The sequence below is a fragment of the Ostrea edulis genome, chromosome 2 (assembly GCF_947568905.1).
Source record: "Ostrea edulis chromosome 2, xbOstEdul1.1, whole genome shotgun sequence".
Taxonomy (NCBI): domain Eukaryota; kingdom Metazoa; phylum Mollusca; class Bivalvia; order Ostreida; family Ostreidae; genus Ostrea; species Ostrea edulis.
Genome location: NC_079165.1, coordinates 55,363,811 through 55,389,714, shown reverse-complemented (window position 1 = coordinate 55,389,714; position 25,904 = coordinate 55,363,811). Strand labels below are relative to the sequence as shown.

The window sequence follows — 25,904 nt, the reverse complement described above, 5'->3', positions numbered from 1 at the left end:
GCCACCAAAACCTCAACCGGAAATTGAACTTCAATTATAATACGACTCGGATCGGTCGGAAAGAAAAATTTTGATCGGACAATTACGGTCGCCAAGTGGGCGACAAGAACGGAAATTTTGAGTGCCCACAAGCAAAGTTTAGTCACCAATGCGAGTGGGCGAGCGGTAATTTGGAACCCTGCCTCAAGTCATGGTGCAAGTTGTTATCGGGTCTTCCCTCGTCTCAACGGTCACACCGTAAACATATTATTTGCTGTTGTGAGACATAAGGAATCATCGTAAGCTCGTTTTAGAATTGTCATAGCTCTACAATACTTGAGCTGTACTTTCGGTTCAATACCGGGAGTGAACATTTTAGTTAACTCGTACAACGTTTCAGTCTAAGTAAATTACGATGTCAGTGGTCTTATTTTGGCATGTGAATCGGGAATTTTTAGTCTTAAAATTGGGGGAAATCAACGGTTTTTGGCATTGGGAATGGCACCGTTTATCGGTACCAGTTATATAAGGAAAAAAATCGCTGTAAGTGCATTATCTCACACACACATATCATAATTATTCCTTTGTTTCTTAGAATTTGCCATAGACAATTCGGGATATCTTGTTTGCACATGGCATGGCCCGACCTTAATTGGCATAACCGCAGTCTACCGTTAAATTCTCGGACTGTTTGAAGCGAGCAACCAAGAATTTAGTGGATGCTGTTAGATCCCTTTACTCTATATACTAGTATATAAACCAGTTTGTTTAGATTGTGTCAAAACCCTGTGAATAAAAGGGCTAAAATTACCTCTGTATAATATGTCTGTCTATATGTCATCTAGCCACACATCAAATTTCATGAAAATTGGTATAAAACTTGTGGTTATGAAACAGTGAGTGCAAAATACAGACATCATAAGATAATCTCAGCAAGATTTGTCAGAGCTGGGTATTTGGACTGACGTCTCTTCTTAATCTCAGACCAGTGTCACACTGATTCAAGAAATCTTGCCTGAACTTCAATTGTATGTTTTGATTGAAATGGGGTATACAGAATTTCTTGCCAGCTTCAACTTTTCGCCTTAGACATACTAATAACTCCTTATCACAATGGAACATGCATTTAAGTTTTATGATTAATTCTTTGTGTCAATTAATTTTGTCATTCAGAAAGTTCTGCATCTCCAGTCGTAGTACAAATTTATCATGAAATGGACTATTTGGGCCAGTAGAACACTCAAAGCCATTGGTCCAAATGTTGAAACAAATATTTGGTTTTCAGAAACTCTTGAAAATACAATGTTCAAAAGATTGAGATTGGTTTTATGACTAGGAAAATTAACTTGTACAGGTAATAGAGAAGAACCAGTTTATCATATAAATGTTGTTATTGTAGTGATCACAATTTCATGTGAATTAATTTTCATTGTTTGTGATCATTTAAAAAATACATATTGTACATGCGAATTATAAACAATGTTGCTTATCAGCAATTCTTGAGTATGTACGGAGTGGCATAAAATGTACATATTAGTAGCCAGTACATGTAATACGCAACTTCCGAGATATCAGCTCTTCTGTGATAGAGGTGTGTTTTGTGTTCTGTTGAACGCTTGGGTGGGTACAAGATGTATACATATACTATAGACTAGCTATGTAAATACGGATAACAGTAATGAAAGTAAATTTTGTTTATATCAGCTGTTGGTATACATTAAACTGACCATATTAAGAATAATATTTGATTGAATTAGGCCATTAGATTAAATATGAAATTATTTTTATATCCTCTTCTGCATGGGTGATCTTTTAATCAAAGAAAAATGGTGATTATCGATTTTTGTTTGAGCTGTTTTATTATTAAATACAACTAAACTTACTAATATTGTGTGCCCCTGGAGTTTGGGTGGTTGCATGATGTCTGATAATCAGCCTTTAGGCAATATATAAGGGCAGCGATAAGCATTTGTACCCACTGCGTGTGGACGATAGTATGTTTTGTGTCTCACTGTGCGTAAGAGTTCCACAAAGGGGAAGAACTATTGGGTAACTTGGAAATTGCATATTACACACCAGTCTGTACACAAATATAAATGATAAATGCAGCTTTGCATGAGTTTGTTGTGATAGACACATATGTGATTCACAAGTAAACATAACTACTAGTGGCAGTATTTATTTCAAAAGCTTAAAGGAAAACTTATTATTATCGACAATGTTGAACACTTATCCGTAGGTAAATGCATGTAAACTACGTTTTATATTATATACAGGAGGTAATTTTTGTAAGGGAGACAAAACACCAAGTATTTGAAGAGGTTGTTTGTGATATTAAACATTGTGAAATAGCAAATGATAAAAATTGGGAGTATTAAAGCCCTTTATAATATTTGGCAAACTTTATTTATTAGTTAATAATGGTGTGTACAGCACATAATTATCAATATTAATGTGTGTACCAATATATTTTTCAGAGCATATGTGTCAATGAATGAGAATACAAGGGCCATTGGAGTGTCTGCCAAAAACCAGTGCATCTCAAACTTGAAAAACACATTCTCATGTTTTAAGAGGTTTATTGGAAGACAATTCGAGGATCCTTTAGTGCAAAGAGAGTTGACAAATTATCCAAGACCTTTCATAGTGACACCTAGTCCAACAGGAGGCATACTTTTACAGGTGACATTAAAATCATCTATATTAGAACTAGTCTAATACTAGGATCATCAAATGTGTACATATTCGCCATGGTGTTATCGCAATTCACCTTTCAATTAGACCGCTTTATCCGATATAGTATTGCGTTGTGTGACGACACAATTGAATGAGACGATTGAACAGTTTGAATGACACATTTGATGTAATACAACAAGAGTTTTCATTGGCCAATTACAGCCCGCCCACTTTCTCGAGCAGATTCAGGTGATCAGATAAGATGGATGGACTAAAAAATTACTAGCTGGAGAATTATAGCTCTCTGAAAAAATATTGTGACAGAACAGAGAGCTACAGATCCACCTCTTATAAAAACCTTCGATTTACGGGGCACAAAAAGCTGCGCATGGTTGAGGCCTGATATCGGTGTATTATTGTGTTACTGTCTCATAAATTCAATATTAAAAAAAATCTTAACATATTTTCCTACTATACTTGTGCCCAAACATACCTTCAAATATTCATTAAAGCCACACACGACCCGAAAACTCGCAGCTTCTAATGATTTCGTTTGTTGACGTAGCCATGTTAGGTAGCTGGCCAATTCGAACTCTGTTGCTATTGGTATCTATTCATAAAATTGGTTGTAAGTTATGTATTCGCTCTTCATTTATTATCAACACGAATAATTAATGGAAATTAAAAAATACAGTTTTTGTAAAGGTAAAATAAGCTCTTGATTAACGAAAATGCTACATAAGCCCATTATGGTCCTTAACACTCGTGTGGCAGAGATGGAGACCGGCCCAGACTAATAAAAGCCGCATTGCTGTGAGTTTAGCTATTTGAATAATTATCATTTAATGGAACTGGGATGATGTATTATCTAAAATATTTGTGGGGTATTAGTTCACATTTAGACGCTATTGTGCGAGTATGGAAACCGGGATTCAAATTGACTGGCTACCTAACATGGCTACAACGAACAAAATCATCAAAAGCTGTAAGTTTTTGGGTCGTATGGGGCTTTAATAAATTTGAAGGTATGTTTGGACACAAGTATAGTAGGAAAAAATGTTAGGAATTTTTTTATATTAAATTTATGAGACAACAACACAAGAATACAACTTTTTCTTTTTCTTCCTTTGAAGTTTGTTTCCATCTGGCCGTCATGTTTTCAAATGCTGACTACTTCCGTATAAGGGAATTTGGGCGGACTTATACATATGGACCAATGAGAGTTTCTGTTGCATTTCGCAATTGTATTACAAACAGATTCAATTGTGTCGTCACACAATGCAATACTATATCAGCCAAAGCGTTCTAATTCAAAGATGAATTGCAATAATGCCAAGTATATAATATTGCTTCTCAATTTATAATTTTTTTGATATAACTATCTTAGAACTAAGTAATATTTATAAATACTCTTTTATGTCAGAAAAAGTGTAAGAAGAACATTATCAGAGCTGGTTTTGACCAAGGATTGGTTAATTTGAATGTTAATATTTTCTATGATTACAACTGCATTTCTGAATACATCAGACAATGTATTTTGTAGGATGAGCAGCCATGCTCAGGGGTCTGGTATTTTAGAAACACTTGTCTCTGCTTTCATGAAAGTAGGGACAATATTAGCCATGTATCTGTATATAGATTCCATGTGAGAACATTCATTGATTGATTCTAAAGTGAACTTGTGCCCCACATAAGCTGCAAACCACTTTACTTTGAATTTTCTTTAAATTCTATATACAAGATTCCATGTTTTTGATAAGCAACTTGAATATATGTTCTTGGCTTCATGAAATGAATGGAGTCTTACATTTATTTTGTTGTAGGCGAGGTACATGGGAGAATTACAATCCTTCACTCCAGAACAGATCACAGCAATGTTGCTGACAAAGATCAAAGAAACAGCAGAGAATGTACTCAAGACCAAAGTTGTTGATGTTGTAGTATCGGTAAGAATGTCGCCCAGCATCCCAGACTGTTTTGATCTTGTACATTAATACCATTATAGTAAGATATTTTAATGCTATTTGGTTTTATAGGTTCCCACCTATTTCACAGACGTGGAGAGGAGAGCTATGCTGGACTCCTGTCAGATTAGTGGATTGAATTGTCTCCGACTTTTGAATGACTCTACTGCAGGTAATGCAGGCTTTGGAAATATATAGCTCTTGTTTTATATGCAAACCCATGAGCTAAAACATTTGGAACTTTGAGCAAACCTATGATCAATCAGTGTGGGAGATATGAAAGATTTCAATTGGAATATAATTTCATCTTTTAGCATCATTGGCATATGGTATCTACAAGCAAGACCTGCCTGCAGAGAATGAAAAACCAAGGAATGTGATATTTGTTGATATGGGATATTGCACCACACAAGTTGCGGCAGTGGCATTCAACAAGGGAAAACTCAAGGTAATTAAGGCATTGATAAAGGAAAATCATCTTAGTTGTGTTCTGTTTTCATCCCTTTTAATTGAGTTTGTATTGCTAACATTGAGAGAGATTTATCTTTTCATCATATGATGGAATATAAAGTATGAAGATATTATGAAATATATATATCCCGATATCTGGAGTACTTCTATACTAAATGTCTGATGATAAATAGTTATTTACGCACAAAAAAGTCTCATTCTACATTTATATGTAGAAATTCCATGATATTAATTAGCATTGCATAGTAGTCTAGATGTACTCATAGAATACACCACTACCCCAAAATAGAGGAAGTACTCGTAGAATACACCACTACCCCAAAATAGGGGATGTACTCATAGAATACACCACTACCCCAAAATAGAGGAAGTACTCGTAGAATACACCATTACCCCAAAATAGGGGAAGTACTCATAGAATACACCACTACCCCAAAATAGGGGAAGTACTCATAGAATACACCATTACCCCAAAATAGGGCACCACAGAAAACATGGGTGGTGCTGTGCTCTATAAAAATGGCCTAGATTGAACACACAGCTTTTGGATTCTATTCACTGCATGTCAATTTTAAAAACATTAAGGTTGATATGTACATTGAGTGTTAGAAATATGAAAAGTGCGAGGGGGAAATTTTGATTATGTTAGATATCTTAAATGCAAGTCATGTTATATAATTTTAGATGCTAGCAGTGGAATCAGATCCAAGTCTTGGAGGAAGAGATTTTGACAAAGTTCTTGTAGAATATTTTGTTGAAGATATCAAAACAAGATACAAAGTTGATGCCAACACTAACCAAAAGGCTTATGTGAGATTAACTCAAGAATGTGAAAAACTGAAAAAATTGATGAGTGCAAACTCGACCACCATTCCTTTAAATATTGAGTGCTTCATGAATGACAAGGATGTTTCAGGAAGAATGGATAGGTAAAAAATTTCAACATTTTTAAGATGAAATAACAGTAATAACCTCAGTGGTAGTGCGCTTTTCTTTTTATGCCCTCGGAATCGAAGATCCGGGGACATAGAGTTTTTGGTCTGTCTGTCTTAATTGTCTTTCTGTCTTTGGCAAAATTTCTTAACCTTCGTCATATCTTTTACACCATAAGAGGTAGTGCATTCATATTTATTATGTGTATTTCTTGTGGCAAGACCTATCCATTGACATTAAAATCTTTGACCTTGTGACCTTGACATTGACCTTTGTTCTGGTTTCACTTCGTTGTAATTTGGGGACATCAGTGTTTTACAAACACTTTTTGTTTTGACCCTGTCATAAAATGGCAAGGGCATGTAGTATTACTCTTTTTCATCATTCCATCGTAAATTATAGGGCTCTGTTTATAGGCGGGAGCCCTACAGTGATCAGCCTGTGTGTGCATCTGTCAGGCTCAAGTGAGTGTTTCTGATCACCTTTTATTATCCGTACTTCTGTTTCCGTCTGTCATCTGCAAACTTTTCATATTTTCATCTTCTCCAGAACCACTTGGCCAATTTCAATCAAACTTAGTAGAAATCATCCTTGGGCAATGGGGATTCATTTTTGTTCAAATGAAGAACCATGTTCTTTCTAGAAAAGGAAAAAATAGAGTGGGGTCATTTAAGATCAACCACTGGGCCAGAAAAGTTTAAAATTTACTTAAAAACTACTTAGCATAATGTAGATTTAAGTTTGTTCAAATCATAGCCTTTAGGGGTTGTATGGAGCCACAATTGAAGATCAAAGTTTTACTTGAGGATATGAAGGAAAAATCTTCTCAAAAACCACTGGGCCAGAAAATTTGAATATTACATGAAAACTTCCCAATATGGTGTAGATTCAAGTTTGTTCAAATTATGGCCTTTGGGGTTTTTTGGTGCCACAATAAGGGTATAAAATTTTACAATCATGATAATAGAGAAAAAATTTGAAAATATTCTTCTCAAGAACCATTTGGTCAGAAATGTTGGAATTTATATGAAAGCTTCCTGATATAGAGCGGATTCAAATTTGTTCAAATCAAGTCTATGGAAGTAGGGTAGGGCCACAACGCCCACAAGAGGGGATCCAAGTTTTACGTGCAAATATAAAGGAATAATATTTTAGAATCTTCTCAAGAACAACAGGGCTATGATTACTCGTGTTAATATGCAAGTATCCCTAGGTAGTGCATATTCCAGTTTGTTAAAATTTTAGTCCTCTGAATTGGTATAGCACCACAAAAGGAGATTAAACTTTTAATGGGAATATTATAGGAAAACATCTTCAAAAATCTTCATCTCAACAACAGCAGGGTTATGATTAGGTATACTGATATGCAAGTTTCTTCAGGTAGTTTGTTCAATTCAAGGGACCCTGGTGGTAGGGTGGGGGGTCACAATAGGAGATCAATGGGTTTTTTTTAAATATGTTAATATACAGGAAATTGATTTTAACAAATTCTTCAAAAGAGTAGCTGGGCCACACTGAATCAGATGCAAATGTTCCCAAGTTGTGTGGATGGAAGTTTTTTTATGCCCCCTTGACGATAGTGGAGGGTGTATTGTTTTGTTCTTTCTGTTTGTCTGAAACTTTAACCTTGCACATAACTTTTGATTGTTGATTGATAGGGATTTCATATGCACATTCCTTGTGACAAGACGGTATTTTGGTACTTGAAATTTTAACCTTGTTACCTTGACCTTTGAGATTGACCTGCTTTAAAGAAAACACAACCTTGTAAATATCTCCCGAGGGGGGGGGGGGGGGGGGGGGGGGGGGGGGGCATTAGTGTCGTACAGAAACATCTAGTTCTTTGTGAAATTTACATAACAAGAATTGACAAGGGAATCTATGAGATTGAATTAATGTAGAATCAATGAATTTTTCTCATGTGAATATGTACCATATACATGTATAATATTTATGATATTCTCTTCAGACATCTTTAGTGTAAAAATGTTCCGGATTGTTGCATTTATAGTTTTGCTCTCTATTACAGGGCAAAGTTTGAGGAAATGTCTGCCAGTTTGATAGAAAGAGCTAGAGCATTATTTACAAAAATCAAGGCTGAATGTAGTAAGTAGAGTTTCAGGAAAAGTGCAAGATGAAATGTGATTTAATTGCGATTGTTACACACAATTTTATTGGTTGATCGACATTCATCAAACCAATTTTCAGCACTATATGATGGCCATGTACAACATCACAATACTGATTAGCAGTATTGCATCAGATATTTTAAAATATCAGATTAGAAGGATTGAAGCTGACACTTTGATTATTGGAGCAAATTGCATTGTTTTTTAAAGCACTTCATTCTTTAAGGTGTTTATGTAAGTATCCGGAATGAGAGGTGGATAATGTTGAAGTTAAGTGTTAATGTAAGTATCCGGAATGAGAGGTGGATAATGTTAAGTGAAATTACTGAAATCTTATTTGTATGTGTTCTAATGTCATCAGTCTGTCCATTTGCCATGTCCATGATATATTACAACAACTGCAGCTAAAACTTACCAAACCAAAAAAAAAAAACAGGATGAAATCAGATAGTCTGCCTTTAGGGCTGTTCCATTAAAACATATGAGGTACCCGGGGACGGCAATTAAAAAAAAATCTATGGGTGCTTGTCATTGGTAGAAAATTGCATATATGGTGGGTACCTACTGCCAGAAAACTGCATCTGTGGGTGGTTGTTTTGATAAAATCTTTATTTTTTACCGAAACTGAGAGGAATGCAACAAGAGAAGGGAAGGGTTGAAAGTAGAATGTGAAACAAACGCCGTTTTCTGTCTTCATTTTATCTCGGTCGATGAGGTTCCGCGATCCGGTTATCGTTTCCAGTTTGACTCTAAATTTATAGCGACCGAAAATTAGGATTATATCCCTTGTCCAAAATGGAAAACGAAACGTGCTCGTGGTCCATTTTTGATTTTTTTTCTAGCTGCAATAATGTAGCCCTATCCAATTTTTTTTTATTCTGACGTTTTCGGGATGAGGCTACAATTCCATAGGATCTCCGTAATGGTGCAAAATAATTTTATGAATAACCGATAATAAACTCTGCACTGTGTATTAGTCCCAAATGTTGTTTACAGTTACACCAAAAGGAGTACCAACTTTGTGCTCGGGCATGTCTAATAAAGGTGTTTTTCATTAAATATAATGTACAGCATGCAAAATTCTTCGTCTGCTCCGCCATGCTTGTTATCGCGAAATCCCGTAGGTGGATCTAATGAAAAAGCTAAACATTGACAATTAGCGCGAAAATGTAGTTACTTGAGCCACTTCGACAAAGAAAGGAAAATCATATTGTTGCAGAAAGAATTTACACTCTGCTGTTCGGTTTTTAACTTGATATTAAATTCAAACCTTTTCAATACCGACGAAATAGCTTTCGCCTCCATACTTGTCCATTGATGTAAATACTACTTTATATGACATATGCAAATGACTTGACAATCGGAAGTTGAAACTTTAGAACATCAAACATGGCGCACAAATATGAATCGGGAAATTGGAATTTATCGAAATTGTTGAAAACGGTAGAATAGAGCCTCACAAATCTTAAGGTAGTACTCTACATCGTCATAATGGCTGACTTCCTTTAAAAACATGGATGAAAAAATCGATATCAGCAATATTTGACTTTTCCTTTTCCATTTAAGTACCTAGCTGAGTAGCTCGGTAGGTTAGAATGCCGACTGCTGAACTGTAGGTCGCAGGTTTGAGTCCGGCAGGGGTTTTAAAAAATTTTCAGATTACCTTCTACTAAAACTGTATTTTTTGACAAAATGAAGTAAATTTGAAAATTTTCAACTTCAAAATATTGTTGTACATATCCTCCACTTTTCATCCACATCAAATACCTCTGGTGTAGCATACCTCCTTAAGTTGCAGGTTGTAAATTTATATATTGACTAAGAAACATAGAATATCATTTTATTTACGTAAAGAGACACATTTTCTTGTTTTTTAATACTCAAAATACTAGTCAATTTTAAAACTTTTAATAGTTGTTTTTGAACATTTACAATACTAGACTTTTTATGAACAGGTAGACTTATAAAATTAATTTAGTTCATCATGTTTAAGAAAGACAGTCTTGATAAAATAAACTGATGGTTCTATGATCAAGCTTCATTGATGGCCAGTTATTTGAATGGTGACGACACCCAAGATATACTCTTCTCTTTACTATCATGCTTGGGAACATCTGAAAATAGACCTCTATTCAGGGGTTATAAATAGTCATTCATACATATTGAATTTAAAGAAAAAGTGTATTTCACATTTATTTCACTTCTATGGGTGGTGCCGCACTATCTAAAATTGCTTCTGTGAGTGGTCCCTCATTACATTTTTATGCTTCTATGGGTGGTTACCCAAATTTTAAAGTGCCTTCCCCGGGTACCTCATATGTTTTAATGGAACAGCCCTTATAGAGGTTGAACATTGCAACAATAATTTAGGAAACTGTACAGCATGATAATAGAAGGATGAGATAATCCCATTTCACATACCAAAGTAGAAGTTGTATCAGTTAATTCAAACATTTGTTTTTGATTCCAGAGGATATATACTCTGTTGAGATTGTGGGAGGTTCATCGCGTGTCCCTGCAGTGAAGAATTTGGTACAGGAAGTATTCGGCAAGGAGCCCAGCACAACTTTGAATGCTGATGAAGCTGTGGCTCGTGGCTGTGCACTGCAGTGTGCTATCTTGTCTCCAACCTTTAGAGTACGGGATTTCTCCATTGTGGATACACAGTCATACCCTATCACACTGTGTTGGCAAGGAGGCACCGAAAGTGACTCGTAAGGACATAGATATTTTAAGATCACCTTAGTAACTCAGGTGACCTATTGCTATCTCTTTTTGTCAGTCGTGAACTTTTGAACATTTTCTGCTTCTTTTGAATGGATGAACCAATTCTAATGAATTTTGGTATATAGCACATATGGGTAAAGGGAAACAAAAATTGTAAATTTTGTGGACTGTGCCACCCTGGGGTCTGAGGGGAGGGGCCAAAATCATCAAAATTGATGCAATCTTCAAAAATCTTCTTTACCCATGGACATCAACCAGTCTAACTGTTTGCATGAATATAAAAAGCTATGGATCATCTACCAAAATTTGAAATCCATGAATTCTGGGTTTAGAGTTCAGCCTCCAGGGTTGAGTGAAGGTGGTCATATATTGAAAATGCGTAATATCTTTGAGAAAAACTTCTTTACTTCTGGACAATGTGTTTTCATGATTATAATGAGTTCTCGATCCTCCATCAAAATTGTAGAATTCATGACCCCAGGGTTTGCTGGATACCCCAATTTTTTGTTGTTGTAGAAACGAGACAAAATGTAGTGAATTGTACCTGAAATGTCACCAAAAATTATAAATTCGTTTGGTGTATTACCTTCCTTGTGTTAGAAAGTTTGACAGATTCATGTTTTGCAGGTCTTTGGAGGTATTCCCGCGATTTCACCAAGTCCCATTCTCAAAAATGTTGACATTCTATCGCAAGGAACCATTCCAATTGGAAGCAAGATACACATCACCAGAGATTGTCCCACATAGAGAGTCTTATATAGGTATGATTATCCAATAATGATATATATAGCATACTTGATTCTAACGATCCAGCGCACTCAGGTTAATCGGCGATGACCGGCGACACACTTGAATGTGAGCCGGAATTGCACATGCATCCCGCTGGCTAAGCCAATTGACCCGGAAAATTTTGATAAGTGAAGGCGGCTTCAAGCTGTCGTCCTTAGAGACAGTAGTATCAAGAGTGGCTTATTCTAAGACCTCATGTTTTTAATCCAGGTACACTGGTGAAGTAAACATGATTTGTAAATGTGTTTTGTATATCTATGCCAAATAATAAGCGCGTCACCGGGTATACCCGGCTTAGTTCGATTCAGCTGGATTTTATCAGAACCAAGTATGCTAATAATTAATAGAAATTTGAAGGAGCAGATGGAAGCTTAAATTTTCTATGAATGATAGTGATATGGTGTACAGATGTTTTCAGATTGAAAAAAAGGAACTAAATCATCTATATAATATATGCAAATTATTGTGTATTCCTTACCCTCAATGGTTTTTGAGGGGTGAAAATTTTCAATGTTGACCTATTTGTTTTATTATTCTTAAATGTCATGAATTTATTAGATTTATGAAACAAAACACAAATTTAACTAAATTTCCCTTTAGCTAGACTATGTTGTAAACAAGAAACAAGAAAATTTGAATATGGTGAATTAATTCAGAATTAATAAGTTAAACACATTACTTTTCTGTGATAGTTATGTGTTGGTACCATTATACCTGTCAATCTATTCATTATCTGGTGGGGTTTTTTCAATTGATTTCATTCAATTTTTGCTGTAAGATACTGCAAACCTCATCTATTTCAAATGCTCAAATGACATGTTTCTAAATTCTAAGACAAAATGTATGTACATAAATTTGATGTTTGTGATAATTTTCCAAAATTGTATATGTGCAATAAATACAATATTCACTGACCATTGTCATTAGCGTCATAATTTCCATTTTTATAATAGGAAGAAATTGTCATTGAAGTTTATTTATCCTGTTGATTATCTACCTTGATTTAAAACTTTTACACATTTGTTTTGTCTATATTTGGGCCAAAATAAAAATATTGTTTTTATTCCGTCATTCTGGCGAATTTTTTTTTTTCTGAAAAATTCCAGGGTCGTTTCATGTACAGATCAGTATTTTATAATGACCGAAATCTTCCTTGGTTTTGATCTAAAATAATACAAATAAGAGGTGTTTTGCTAGATTGAGATAGAGAAATGTTGTCTACATGATGAGCGAAGAGACTTCATGGCATCCAGGTGTGCAAGTTGTGTTCTTCAGTAGGGGAAAGCATTGATATTTTGGACAGGTGTGAAATTTTCGACAGTCAATGAGTATTATATCCACGTGTTCTCAATTCAGACTTATTTCCAAACTTGATATATTTACAAACTAGAAAACACCTAATTATATGCGCATGTGTAACTCAGCTCTGATTGGTTGATTTAAATACATGACCTTGTAAAAGATGTCGGCATCCATTTTGTTTGATCAGCAAAATCAAGTCCTGTTGAAATGTTCTCTGGTAAAAATTGGATCTTCCGATAAACCTACAAATAAAAAATTATAAACAAAATCGAAATCACTACCACATATAGATTAACATTATATGCAAAAACAAAAGCATAAAATGTCAGTGAACCAAAAAATAAGCAGCAACCAAATTTACTATTGTCCGAAGTTATAAAACCATATATCCGAAATAACAACACCATTATCCGTAGTTACAACATTCTACCTGACTTTATTTAAGTTTGTATATATTGCATAAATAGCTGAATAAATCCGATGAAACCCGAGTGTTCGTAGAATCGACCGTTATACATGTACAATATGTCTATGTGCAGTGGTGAGTTAATGAGCATAAATTTCTGAAATACATGGAGTACTGTCCAAAGTATCAACACCTTCCCCTAATTACTAAATGTGGCAATCAAAGCAGAACTTTACTCAAGAACCAACTTGTCGACGTGTAATGATGTGCTTCATGAAGTTTTGGTATTGGGCTTTGTTAAGTGGTCATGGGGATTTCATACTAGATAAAATTCTGCTGGCTAAAAAAAAACTTTTTACCTACCTACCTACCTCTGAAATTTAGGGTCAGGAGAGGGAAAACAAACAATTTTTAAATATGGCCTTGGATGCACACAATTTAGGAGTAAGGTTTTTGTTAAAAGATTATTTTTTTCAAATGTTAGGGGTGCGTACTATACATATGTGTGCACTGTACATGATTCTTTATGGTATCAAATGCATTTATTTTGTAGGATGTTTCAATATACAAAAAGTCACTCCAGCTGCCAATGGGGAAAGTGCTAAAGTGAAAGTAAAAGTACGAGTCAACAACCATGGTATCTTTTCGATCATGTCTGCCACACAGACAGAACAGCTAGAAGAGGACGGAAAGGAGGAGGAAAACATGGATGTTGACACGGATAAGAAAGCTGACAATCCACCACCTGCAGAGGCCCAGGTTAATGGAGAGGTTCCTCCTCAGTCGGGAGAGGTAAGATTGTAGAACAGTAAATACAAAAATCTATTATTTTTTTCAACAGACATTTTGCCATCATGTAGCTGAACACATCATTGAAGGTGTTGTGATGTACAAGAACTTGTGCCAGGGTTTATGCAAAGCAATGGCTGTTTCTGTGTCATGGGTGTGATTACTTGATAATAATTAGTTTTGCTTTTTAGACACCCATGCAGACTGATCAAGCAGGGGAAAATAAAACACCAGAGAAAAGTGAAGCTGGAGAGAAGAAAGAAGAGGTAATTTGGACTGCATTTGCCTGCTAGGGCTGCACATGTATATTGACACCACAATATTGATTATGGTCTTTTCAATGCACATTGATACTCCACATCAACACATAGATACTGTTTAACATGGGTTTACTCACCCCTTAATGTGTTTAGATGGGACATATTATGGTACAGCAAAGCCAGTCCATCTGCTTGGGGTTTTTCATTTCTATTTCTTTGTTTTGCAGGAGTATTATCCCTTTACTTGAAAATTAATATTATGTGGAAGGTTCATAATTTGTCCAGCTAACTCCCACACATATAAAAATATTTTACACACAGAACTCTTGATTTGTCTGTCTACCTCCTGTCACAGTTTTTAAGCTAGGACCTAAGTGATAGGATAAATAGTACTACATACTCTAAGTGATAGGATAAATAGTACTACTTACTCTAAGTGATTGGATAAATAGTACTACTTACTCTAAGTGATAGGATAAATAGTACTACTTACTCTAAGTGATAGGATAAATAGCACTACTTACTCTAAGTGATAGGATAAATAGTACTACATACTCTAAGTGATAGGATAAATAGTACTACTTACTCTAATTGATAGGACAAATAGTACTGAAACACTTGTGCTGGTGGATTGTTTGAAATCTGAAATTTATCTTGTAGTTAATTTTAAAACTTGTACCATATCGGCAAAATTACAACCATGCACAGGCATGTTTGCTGAATATTGATTGGATAATATCTATACCTCTATATAAAAACAAATTGGTTTCTTAATAAAATGGCCAGAAAGTTATATTAAAACACCTGATGGGGATGGTCAAAGTTACTGATGAGGACATGCATGATTGTGCACTCAAACATCAAAAACTTTTTTCAGTGATTCGCTATGAAAATTATATGGTTTTACTTGATGGTTATTGGAGGGTTGTAACTCATTGGCATTGTCAAAATTACAGACACATGCACATTCCATTAAATGCTTTACATTTATAGCTTTGTCATAGATAAGGGAAATCTATTGCAATTTATATATTTTGTGTCTATTGTATGGTTTAAGTGATTAATGAAAAAGCAGTTGGTAGATGGGGAGACATTTGGGAAAGATCTGTAACAGTCCCCATTACAATTGGCACTAGTTTGTTGATGTGTTCAGACTTGTTGATGAAGGAATTTCTTCATTTTTCTTCAAAGGGCAAAGACGATAAAGATGCTAAAAAATCAGCAAAGAAAAAGGTGAAGAAAACGGACCTTCCAGTGGAACAGCTCGTACCTCAGCTGCCACAAGAAGAGATTCATAAGCTGATAGAGCGGGAGGTTAGTTATTTGATAATTCATTTTTTTAGTTTAGTTTTATTTCTTCGGCATTTCAGTTTGAGAAATTATTGTGGATTTTGTTCCTAATCCATACAGTGCTTCAATTGTTGAAATATTTTCAACAGAAACATTAAGATGAAGAGATACGAGGATCAAGCTTTTATCGTTTGTTGATATTTTCTCTTGAGTTTGAACTTGTGCTGAAAATGCGATTCTTGGCCAAAATTACCATACCTCTAATGTACAAAATAGCTTACAAAGTGCATGCATGTAACAGTTTTACTCATATGGCTTTGCATTATGCAGGCTGAGATGAGAATGCAGGACAAGTTGGAGAAGGAGCGCTGTGATGCCAAGAATGCGGTGGAGGAGTATGTGTATGAAATGAGAGACAAGATTGCAAATGATTTTGCACCATTTATCAAAGAAGAGGTGAGAGGTTTAGTCATACAAAAAGGTTCTAATTTAATTTAAAGAACGTTTATACCATGAAACCAATATTTACATACTAAGGATAGGGCAGCAGTACGACACTGCTTATATTAGCCCTCTCCATTAAAGAATGAAGGTCATGAGAGATATAGATATTATAAAGTAATTTACATGATACAACAAGCTTTCCTAATGAAACTGTTCTAGTTTATTTTCTATCACTGTTTTTATACGCCCATCTTCAGATGGGATGTTTTATGGTACAGCAATGTTATGTCCGTTCAGGGTTTTCTGTTTTTCTGTCATATATCAAGCTGAAACTAACTGTGTAGCTTTGTAAGTCATTTTAGATCATATTGCAATATTGATCCATTTCGACCTCTTTTGCAGGACTTTTGCCACTTTATTTGAAGTTTAATGATATATGGAAGGTACATGATTTGTCTATCTAACTCCTCCCACAGTTCCAGGATGAGGGCCTTCTTATTTTTTTAATAGAGTGTTTGTATGGGTATTGAAGATGTACTGCATGTGTCAAGGATTTTGATTTGGTTTCAGTCAGCTTTGGTCAGTTTTGAGGAAATGTTACAAAGAAAGCAAGCTTTCTCCTACAGGTTTCAAGTGAGGACCATATATTACAGAGGGTATATATGGGTATTGCAGATGATCATGTGGCAAGAATTTTAATTTCTTCAATTTTTGTGAAAAGTACACGTTGAAGTAGTCAGTCGAGGAAATATTTCAAAGTGAGAACATGGTTTGTCCATTTAGCTCCTTTCACAGATTTAAAGTTAAGGCCTTTGTAAACAGCTTGAAGAAATCCATAGTATTGCTAAAATTTTGATTTCCGAAAATGATCTAATTTTCTTTGATGTTTGAAAAAAATCAGTTTCTGGTACTCTTGTTGTCTCATAAGTGCAGCGGTTTCTGCAAGTGTCTCCATATTGTTTTTCAGCCTATTCACTTCATTTTTTGGTTGTAACTTTATTGGCACAAATCTTTGTACATCATTCTTGCATGAACTGAATTCCATTCTGTTCACAGCATTGCAAAATTAATTTAGGAAGTTGATAAGGAAAACTTGACTTTATTCTTTTCAGGATGCAGAGAAATTCAGCAAACTGTTGATGGAGACTGAGGATTGGTTATATGATGAGGGAGATGACCAGAAGAAACAAGTCTATATAGACAAGCTAGAAGAAATGAAGGTAAGATGCATTTTATTAAATGCAATCTTATAATTTTTACATAGACAAGATAGAAAGGTAAAACACATTTGATGTAAGTACAGTATTAATTTTGTGGCTTCTTAAGTTGATTTGCTGATTAAGTTGGAATTTCATGGCATAAAACCATTTCTTAACAACTTATATAAAATAGGCATGTGTTGTTCCAGGATGCCACAATTCTGTACTATGTTTTAAAAATCCTGGCAAAAAATGATAAACCTGCATATTCACTGCTGATTAAGATAAGGTACACCCTATAATCAGCAGTTGGCACCAGGACTGTCCTGTGTAAATTTCCTGGTCTGTTGGTAGGGTCCGTGCAGGTATCTTGTAACCTTTAAAATTCAAACTTCAGTCACATTATAACAGCTTGGATAAACTCTTCCATGACATTTATAATTGTTTTTGAACAGTGTTATTTTTAAAATAAAAGCAGAGCTAAATTATCAATAGAGGCAGTGTTTTGTTGTTTTTAAATTTATGTTGAACGCAAACAAGTTTTTGAGGGAAATTCATACACACACATAAAATGGAAGTTAAAGATGAGCAAATTTATTTAGAAATATTTAAAAATTGGCATCCCACACTAGGAATAAGGAAAATTCAAAATGGAAAGATAAAACATGAAATATCAACATTTATGATAAGAAGTAAATTAATTCAAGTGTCTTAATCTTTAAAACAGGGAATCAGAATAAAGAAATTCACACTTCAGTGTCTTCAGTTTACCACATTGCAATCCGTTTCATCTAATAAGTCACTGAGAAGAAAGTGATTGAATTAAAGCCTGCAGGAGTATTAGTCACATTAGGATGGCTCTAGTTTTGTCTAGTCAGATTAATGCCACTTGGGAAAGAAAATTCTAAAGTCTGTAATTGTACTCCTCAGAAGATAAAGAGCTAATGAATAGACACTTTCGTGAAATTCACGTTTGTAATTCAGAGATACACATGTACTAGGCACCTTCCTGCTGTTACTCACATAATGTGAGCCAACATTCATCAAGTGTGCTAGATAAACACAGAGAGCTTTTGGGGAGGTTTAGCACAGTGAAATTCTCCTCACTCTTCTCTCGGACATTTTCTGATAGAAGTTGCATCTAATGTTGTACGGTATACTGAATGTGTACTCATTTTAATGGGATTCACATTTTAGTGGTTGTGGCATTAAAAGCGGAGCACTAATTTACGGTCGCACTAAAACTTTCAATTCTCTATTAATCCATTATCATGCATTGAAGAAGTACTAAATCATGATTATGCCAAATACATAATGATAATGACATAATATACTACATCAGCTCCCATTAGGACAGGTCTAGTTGACTTTGTGCCTGCTGTCTGTTTCATTTAACAAGTCCTTGAGGACATCATACCAAGTTTGGCAATAATTTGGGTATACATGTATATTCAATTGACAGACGTCTTATTTAGTACCTAAGTGGATAGTGATTGATAAAAAGATAATTATACTCCTGAAGTTCTAAGACCAGGGTCACAGAGAGAAGAGACTTGGAATATGTCATGCTAACTTCAGATTTGCTCAACATATATGGATGTGGTCCACTAGGGCAAAGGTCCTGTCAAAATGTTAGTGAATGGGTAGAAAGACAATGTCAGGGTCACTAAGTTATCAAACATAATAAGCCATGTTAGGTAGGCAGACAGTACAAAACTGTTTGATCTCGAGGCAGAAGAAAGGTAAAATAGTGTAATACTGTATGTAAACAGGAGAAAGTAATGCATTATTAACGTGTAGGTTCTCTTGTAAATGATATTTGCTGCAGACATTTGTATTATATAAGTATAAATAGAGCACTTATAAGATAATTGATACTTTATTTGAGATGATTGTATTACTGTTCATTCCTTATTTTACAGTGAGTTCTTGATATCGTGAAATAACTCATGAATGTCAAATCGCAAGAAAATAAATTCACGACTGCTCTGTTTATCAAGTGTTTTTGCATGATTTTTAGGAATATAAAAATAAAAGCGAGAAAAAAAATTTCGCGATGATCTTTTTTGCGAAGTTACGCGATAATTAATTCCTTGCGTATGTATTTAGGAAGTTACAGTATTTGTTATTTTTATATCCTTCACAATCAAAGATTATGGGCGAATATAGCAACCACAGTGTTACTTTGTTACAGACAGACAGAAGTACATACTATGCATGACTAGAATGTGACTGATAACCCTGAAAAACAAGGTCATGTGACCAAGGTTTAAAAATCACTGAGAAGAAAGTGATTGAATAAAGCCTGCAGGAGTATTAATCACATTAGGATGGCTCTAGTTTTGTCTAGTCAGATTAATACCACTTGGAAAAGAAAATTCTAAAGTCTGTAATTGTACTCCTCAGAAGATAAAGAGCTAATGAATAGACACTTTCATGAAATTCACGTTTGTAATTCAGAGATACGCATGTACTAGGCACCTTCCTGCTGTTACTCACATAATGTGAGCCAACATTCATCAAGTGTGCTAGATAAACACAGAGAGCTTTTGGGGAGGTTTAGCACAGTGAAATTCTCCTCACTCTTCTCTCGGACATTTTCTGATAGAAGTTGCATCTAATGTTGTACGGTATACTGAATGTGTACTCATTTTAATGGGATTCACATTTTAGTGGTTGTGGCATTAAAAGCGGAGCACTAATTTACGGTCGCACTAAAACTTTCAATTCTCTATTAATCCATTATCATGCATTGAAGAAGTACTAAATCATGATTATGCCAAATACATAATGATAATGATATAATATACTACATCAGCTCCCATTAGGATAGGTCTAGTTGACTTTGTGCCTGCTGTCTGTTTCATTTAACAAGTCCTTGAGGACATCATACCAAGTTTGGCAATAATTTGGGTATACATGTATATTCAATTGACAGACGTCTTATTTAGTACCTAAGTGGATAGTGATTGATAAAAAGACAATTATACTCCTGAAGTTCTAAGACCAGGGTCACAGAGAGAAGAGACTTGGAATATGTCATGCTAACTTCAGATTTGCTCAACATATATGGATGTGGTCCACTAGGGCAAAGGTCCTGTCAAAATGTTAGTGAATGGGTAGAAAGACAATGTCAGGGTCACTAAGTTATCAAACATAATAAGCCATGTTAGGTAGGCAGACAGTACAAAACTGTTTGATCTCGAGGCAGAAGAAAGGTAAAATAGTGTAATACTGTATGTAAACAGGAGAAAGTAATGCATTATTAACGTGTAGGTTCTCTTGTAAATGATATTTGCTGCAGACATTTGTATTATATAAGTATAAATAGAGCACTTATAAGATAATTGATACTTTATTTGAGATGATTGTATTACTGTTCATTCCTTATTTTACAGTGAGTTCTTGATATCGTGAAATAACTCGTGAACGTCAAATCGCAAGAAAATAAATCCATGACTGCTCTGTTGATCAAGTGTTTTTGCATGATTTTTAGGAATATAGAAATAAAAGCGAGAAAAATTTTTTCGCGATGATCTTTTTTGCGATGTTACGCGATAATTAATTCCTTGCGTATGTATTTAGGAAGTTACAGTATTTGTTATTTTTATATCCTTCGCAATCAAAGATTATGGGCGAATATAACAACCTCAGTGTTACTTTGTTACAGACAGACAGAAGTACATACTATGCATGACTAGAATGTGACTGATAACCCTGAAAAACAAGGTCATGTGACCAAGGTTTAAAAATCACTGAGAAGAAAGTGATTGAATAAAGCCTGCAGGAGTATTAGTCACATTAGGATGGCTCTAGTTTTGTCTAGTCAGATTAATACCACTTGGAAAAGAAAATTCTAAAGTCTGTAATTGTACTCCTCAGAAGATAAAGAGCTAATGAATAGACACTTTCGTGAAATTCACGTTTGTAATTCAGAGATACACATGTACTAGGCACCTTCCTGCTGTTACTCACATAATGTGAGCCAACATTCATCAAGTGTGCTAGATAAACACAGAGAGCTTTTGGGGAGGTTTAGCACAGTGAAATTCTCCTCACTCTTCTCTCGGACATTTTCTGATAGAAGTTGCATCTAATGTTGTACGGTATACTGAATGTGTACTCATTTTAATGGGATTCACATTTTAGTGGTTGTGGCATTAAAAGCGGAGCACTAATTTACGGTCGCACTAAACTTTCAATTCTCTATTGATCCATTATCATATGTTGAAGTGCTGAATCATGATTATGCCAAACACATGTAGTACATCAGCTCCGACTGATCCAAATTATAATGCGCTTAAAGAAGAACACCATCAGTGAAGTGGATACTTTAGGTATTCAGTAGGCTCTGTATCATGTATAAACTTGTGGTATAAAAACAGAATTCCGACACCATGAGAAATGTTTTAGAATTCATTGTAGATACTGCAGCATTTCTTGCAGTTGTTGAATTTCTGTTTTTTATATGGTAGCGATAAATGCTGTAGCACTTCCGATGGTGCTAAATACTGCAATATTTTCATCATTTGAGCAGTCCCAAGCAAAAAAGACCCTTATCTTATCCAACAATGCTTTTCAAAAAATGTCAATGAAAAAACGTGACGTCAGTTTTTGCATATTTGTAAAGAAAAAGGTCACAATAACCAATCACAAGTTGGTTGTCATATTTGATTGACTGTGATATTTTAACGACAATCAATACTGCTATATTGTTTTGAGGGATTGTCACGATAGTTCACACATTAGCACTAAAATTCTTAAGGGCCCTTTTTGCTAGGAATGCCTCATTTGTAAATTACCGATAAGGTTACATTTTTTTCAGAGGTGATCATGTACATGTATAAATGTCCTACAGATAACTTAGACATGAAGTTTTTAATTGATGTGGTCTCTCCTTACAGAAATTTGGCAGACCTGTAGAGGAACGGTACAGAGAACACTGTGATAGGCCAACTGCATTCGAGGAGTTAGGAAAATCAATCACTCATATCCGCAAATTTTTAGATCTTGTTTCAAATAAGGTAAAGGGTTTTAACATGCTGCATTACAGAAACAAAAGGCAAAGAATTTAGATAGACATAAGAAATATAATGTAACACAAATGATGAAAAAAAGATGTGAAGGATTATGTCAAATTTTGTCAATTGTCAATTTATGTCAAAATTTATGCCTTCCCTGGACCCCTGTAAAACCAACAACAAAAATTTTAAAGCTTAAGGTAGTACTCTACATCGTCATAATGGCTGACTTCCTTTAAAAACATGGATGAAAAAATCGATATCAGCAGTATTGGACTTTTCCTTTTTCATTTAAATACATAGCCGAGTAGCTCAGTAGGTTAAAATACCGACTGCTGAACTGTAGGTCGCAGGTTCGAATCCAGCAGGGGTTTTAAATTTTTTTCAGATTACCTTGTACTAAAACTGTATTTTTTGACAAAATAAAGTAAATTTGAAAATTTTCAAATTCAAAATATTGTTGTACATATTCTCCACTTTTCATCTACAGCAAATTTTTCTGGTGTAGCGTACCTCCTTAAACGGAAGTTTGAATCTTTTATTACATAAAGTATTTATAATAATTTTGTGTATATAGCATCAAAAGTGACGAAATTTTACTGAGATTCAGTTAAAATGCTATTTTTGGTGATTTTTTAAAATTTATTCATTTATTTTTTTTAGGGAACGTGCTCAGCTTTGGACAATGCTATCACTTGTGTTTGTCCAAGACTGTGCTGGGTGTTTTGTGGAAGAAAAATTGTCAATTTATGTCAAAATACCATTAGTGGCAGTTGGAATTCTTGCACAAAATACACTTGAATTTGAAACGAAAGCTTGAATGTTGATATAGTCCTTTACTAAAATTCATTTCCAGGTTTATTTCTTATTTAGGTTTTGGGGGTGGGGGGATTACATGTATATTATCATTTTAAAGAAGTAAAAACCCAGTTTCTCTGCTTACTGTGACACAAAGAAAATAATATCGAGTATTAAAATTTTGCAAATATTTAAAAATGATTTTTGCAGGATGAAAAGTATGATCATATAGAAACAGCTGATATAGACAAAGTGAAGAAATGTTTAAGTGAAAAAACAGAGTGGTATGAGAAACAAATGAATGCCCAGAATCAACTGAAACCACATGAAAAACCTGCTGTGTTAACCTCTCAGATCCTGTCAACAAAGAAGGTAGGAAAGTCTGCAGTTTATTCATCTCATTTTCTTGTTTTTCCACATTTTGTTTCACCAATAGAAATATTTTTTATGTCCCCTTCATGAAAAACTGTCCTCTACGATTTTCTGGGCCTGTGTACACTGCTGTATGGTTTTCTTACAGTCAGACATAAAAGTTTTATTGGATTCGACGGATTCCTTAACTGAATCGAAAACATTTCCCGATGAGTTCATGTTAGTTTCTAGACACTGTAGATCTTTCTTAAGGGCTGTTCCAGAAATGATCAAATGGGGGGGGTCGGTCGGACGGCAAATGATATTTTTTTGTGTGAGTGGTCGTATTTTTTCATATTTTAATTGGTCCGTGGTTGGACTGTTAAAAAAATATTTATTATGGGTTGTGGGTAGTTTCTATTGTTTTATTTTGTGCCACGTGGGTGTTGAGTTTTCAGAATATTTTTATTGTCGCTCTTGTCGTGTTGGTTACAAAACGTTGGAGGGAAAATTGAAAACGTGCTTTCGAAATCGGAAATCGGAAGTAACATAGAACTATTCGAGTTGTCGCTCTTTGCAGCACATAACTTTCCATTACGGCACTCTTCAAATTAGAGGCGCGTTTAGTAGGGTCCCTTTGGACGTGATGGCGTCGAACTCTGTTCTGTAGATTATTACAGTTTACAGTGCATCGATTTTGGGAATATTTTGAAACCAATAGGTATTCCGTTTTCTAATAAAAATAGGCAAACCTTAGTTGATTTATACGAGGGTACCGATGCGCTATATTTATCAGTTGGTGTGATGGTGATATAGAGGCCTCCGGGCGCGGGCTCCAAGAAGACGAACGATTCGTGGAAAAACATATCCATACCCATTTCATGATAATAGCATCGTTTGGACTCCCAATCTTTCCAACATTCCCGCCATAGATGCCTTTGATTGTTGATGTGACATCGTTTCTTCAGAACTACTGTGATACAATGTCGCACAGGCATTACCGCGTCATTGACTAGAATGTTTGTCCCGAAAACCTCGCGAGATTTGTACCGTTTTCATTTTTAAAAATATTTTTGTGGTGGGTCTGGTAAGTTTTTTTTTTTTTATTAGATGGGTCATTGTAAAATGAGTTTATTAATTTGATGGGTCATGGGGTAATTTTTTATTTTTTTTTTATGGGTGCTTGGTATATACAAAAGGTGCCTCCCGACCCGACCCCCCCCCCCCCCCCCCCCCCCCCCCCCCATGTATTTATTTCTGGAATAGCCCTAACACCTTTTACATCTTCATCTAAAAGGACGACATGTGACTTCATGGCACTAATAGAGAACTCTGCATTTCATGTAGAGATGTCATTTTATGCTCGATTGTTGTGAGTCTTGTTTCTAGAGAATCGTTCTTGAGTTCTTTTGTCAGTCTGGTATTCATTTGTGTCAGGAGAGAATGAATTGAAGTCCGGGCTATGTTTCCATCCTTGCACTCGTAAGAATCATCATAGATAATAAAATGACTCTCTGCCACCAGTTTAGTTGTATCGGCCACAGGTACAGACATATTGAAGCTTAAATCAGGTCATTGAAATTTTTTTTTGAAAGATGGTAAGGATTTAAAAAACTGTGTTTTAAGGGATATGTACGAGATAAATGAAGTAAATATAAAACATGATTTCTTGACGTACATGATTTCATGATGTACACATTTTTTCACAAAATTTACCTATATTATACCAATGATATGAATAATTATTTTGTTTTCAACAATATTGATATTAATGTATGCAGTATATTGTACTACAAAATTTGTATTTAAAGATTTAACAAGCATAACAGATAGCATAAATCCATTTATCTCATGGTAGTAATGATCTAAGCCATGATGTTTCAAAGAGTTCAGTTGGACATATGAAGATCATTGTGATAAGAGCTAAATTACATCTGTTTAGTTAAAGATTAATTAATGAGTATAATGTAAGAAGGCTGTGGAAATGATTTGTCACACCTTTAGTTGTGGGGCATTTCTTTGTAAAACCCAAAATTAAGTAATTCATACCGTGTAAAAGAAATCTAAATACATATGTACATGTAATATAACGAAATATGTTTTGAAATATCATTTCTGTATACAAGTCTAGTTATTTGAACAATTCAAGAGATATTGAAAAGTCAATTGTTGCACCATGATTTTGTCCCATACACACTGATTGATAAACATCCGACAGGCTTATCGTGCTGTGGTGGTGCACTTTTTGTTGTTTGTTGATGTAGTGATTTTGTGATTTATTTCTGAAAACCAGCCTAGATTAATATTTGTGGGGTTATTTGCATTCAGTGTGAATGCTTTTCCCACCCACAATTTTCAAATGAAAATAGTTGTGAT

The 25,904-nt window shown here is 34.8% G+C and overlaps 1 protein-coding gene across 1 annotated transcript in view; it reads left to right on the top strand.

Moving 5' to 3' along the window:
• Positions 1-25,904, top strand: part of LOC125682179 (uncharacterized) — a 90,748-nt gene that overhangs the window by 5,052 nt on the left and 59,792 nt on the right. Inside the window, 14 exon segments of the mRNA XM_048922597.2 lie at positions 2,457-2,661; positions 4,479-4,601; positions 4,692-4,791; positions 4,934-5,067; positions 5,775-6,019; positions 8,053-8,129; positions 10,623-10,866; positions 11,507-11,640; positions 13,930-14,168; positions 14,357-14,431; positions 15,617-15,739; positions 16,046-16,171; positions 17,272-17,379; positions 19,468-19,482. Coding sequence (XP_048778554.2) covers positions 2,457-2,661; positions 4,479-4,601; positions 4,692-4,791; positions 4,934-5,067; positions 5,775-6,019; positions 8,053-8,129; positions 10,623-10,866; positions 11,507-11,640; positions 13,930-14,168; positions 14,357-14,431; positions 15,617-15,739; positions 16,046-16,171; positions 17,272-17,379; positions 19,468-19,482 — 1,948 coding nt within the window.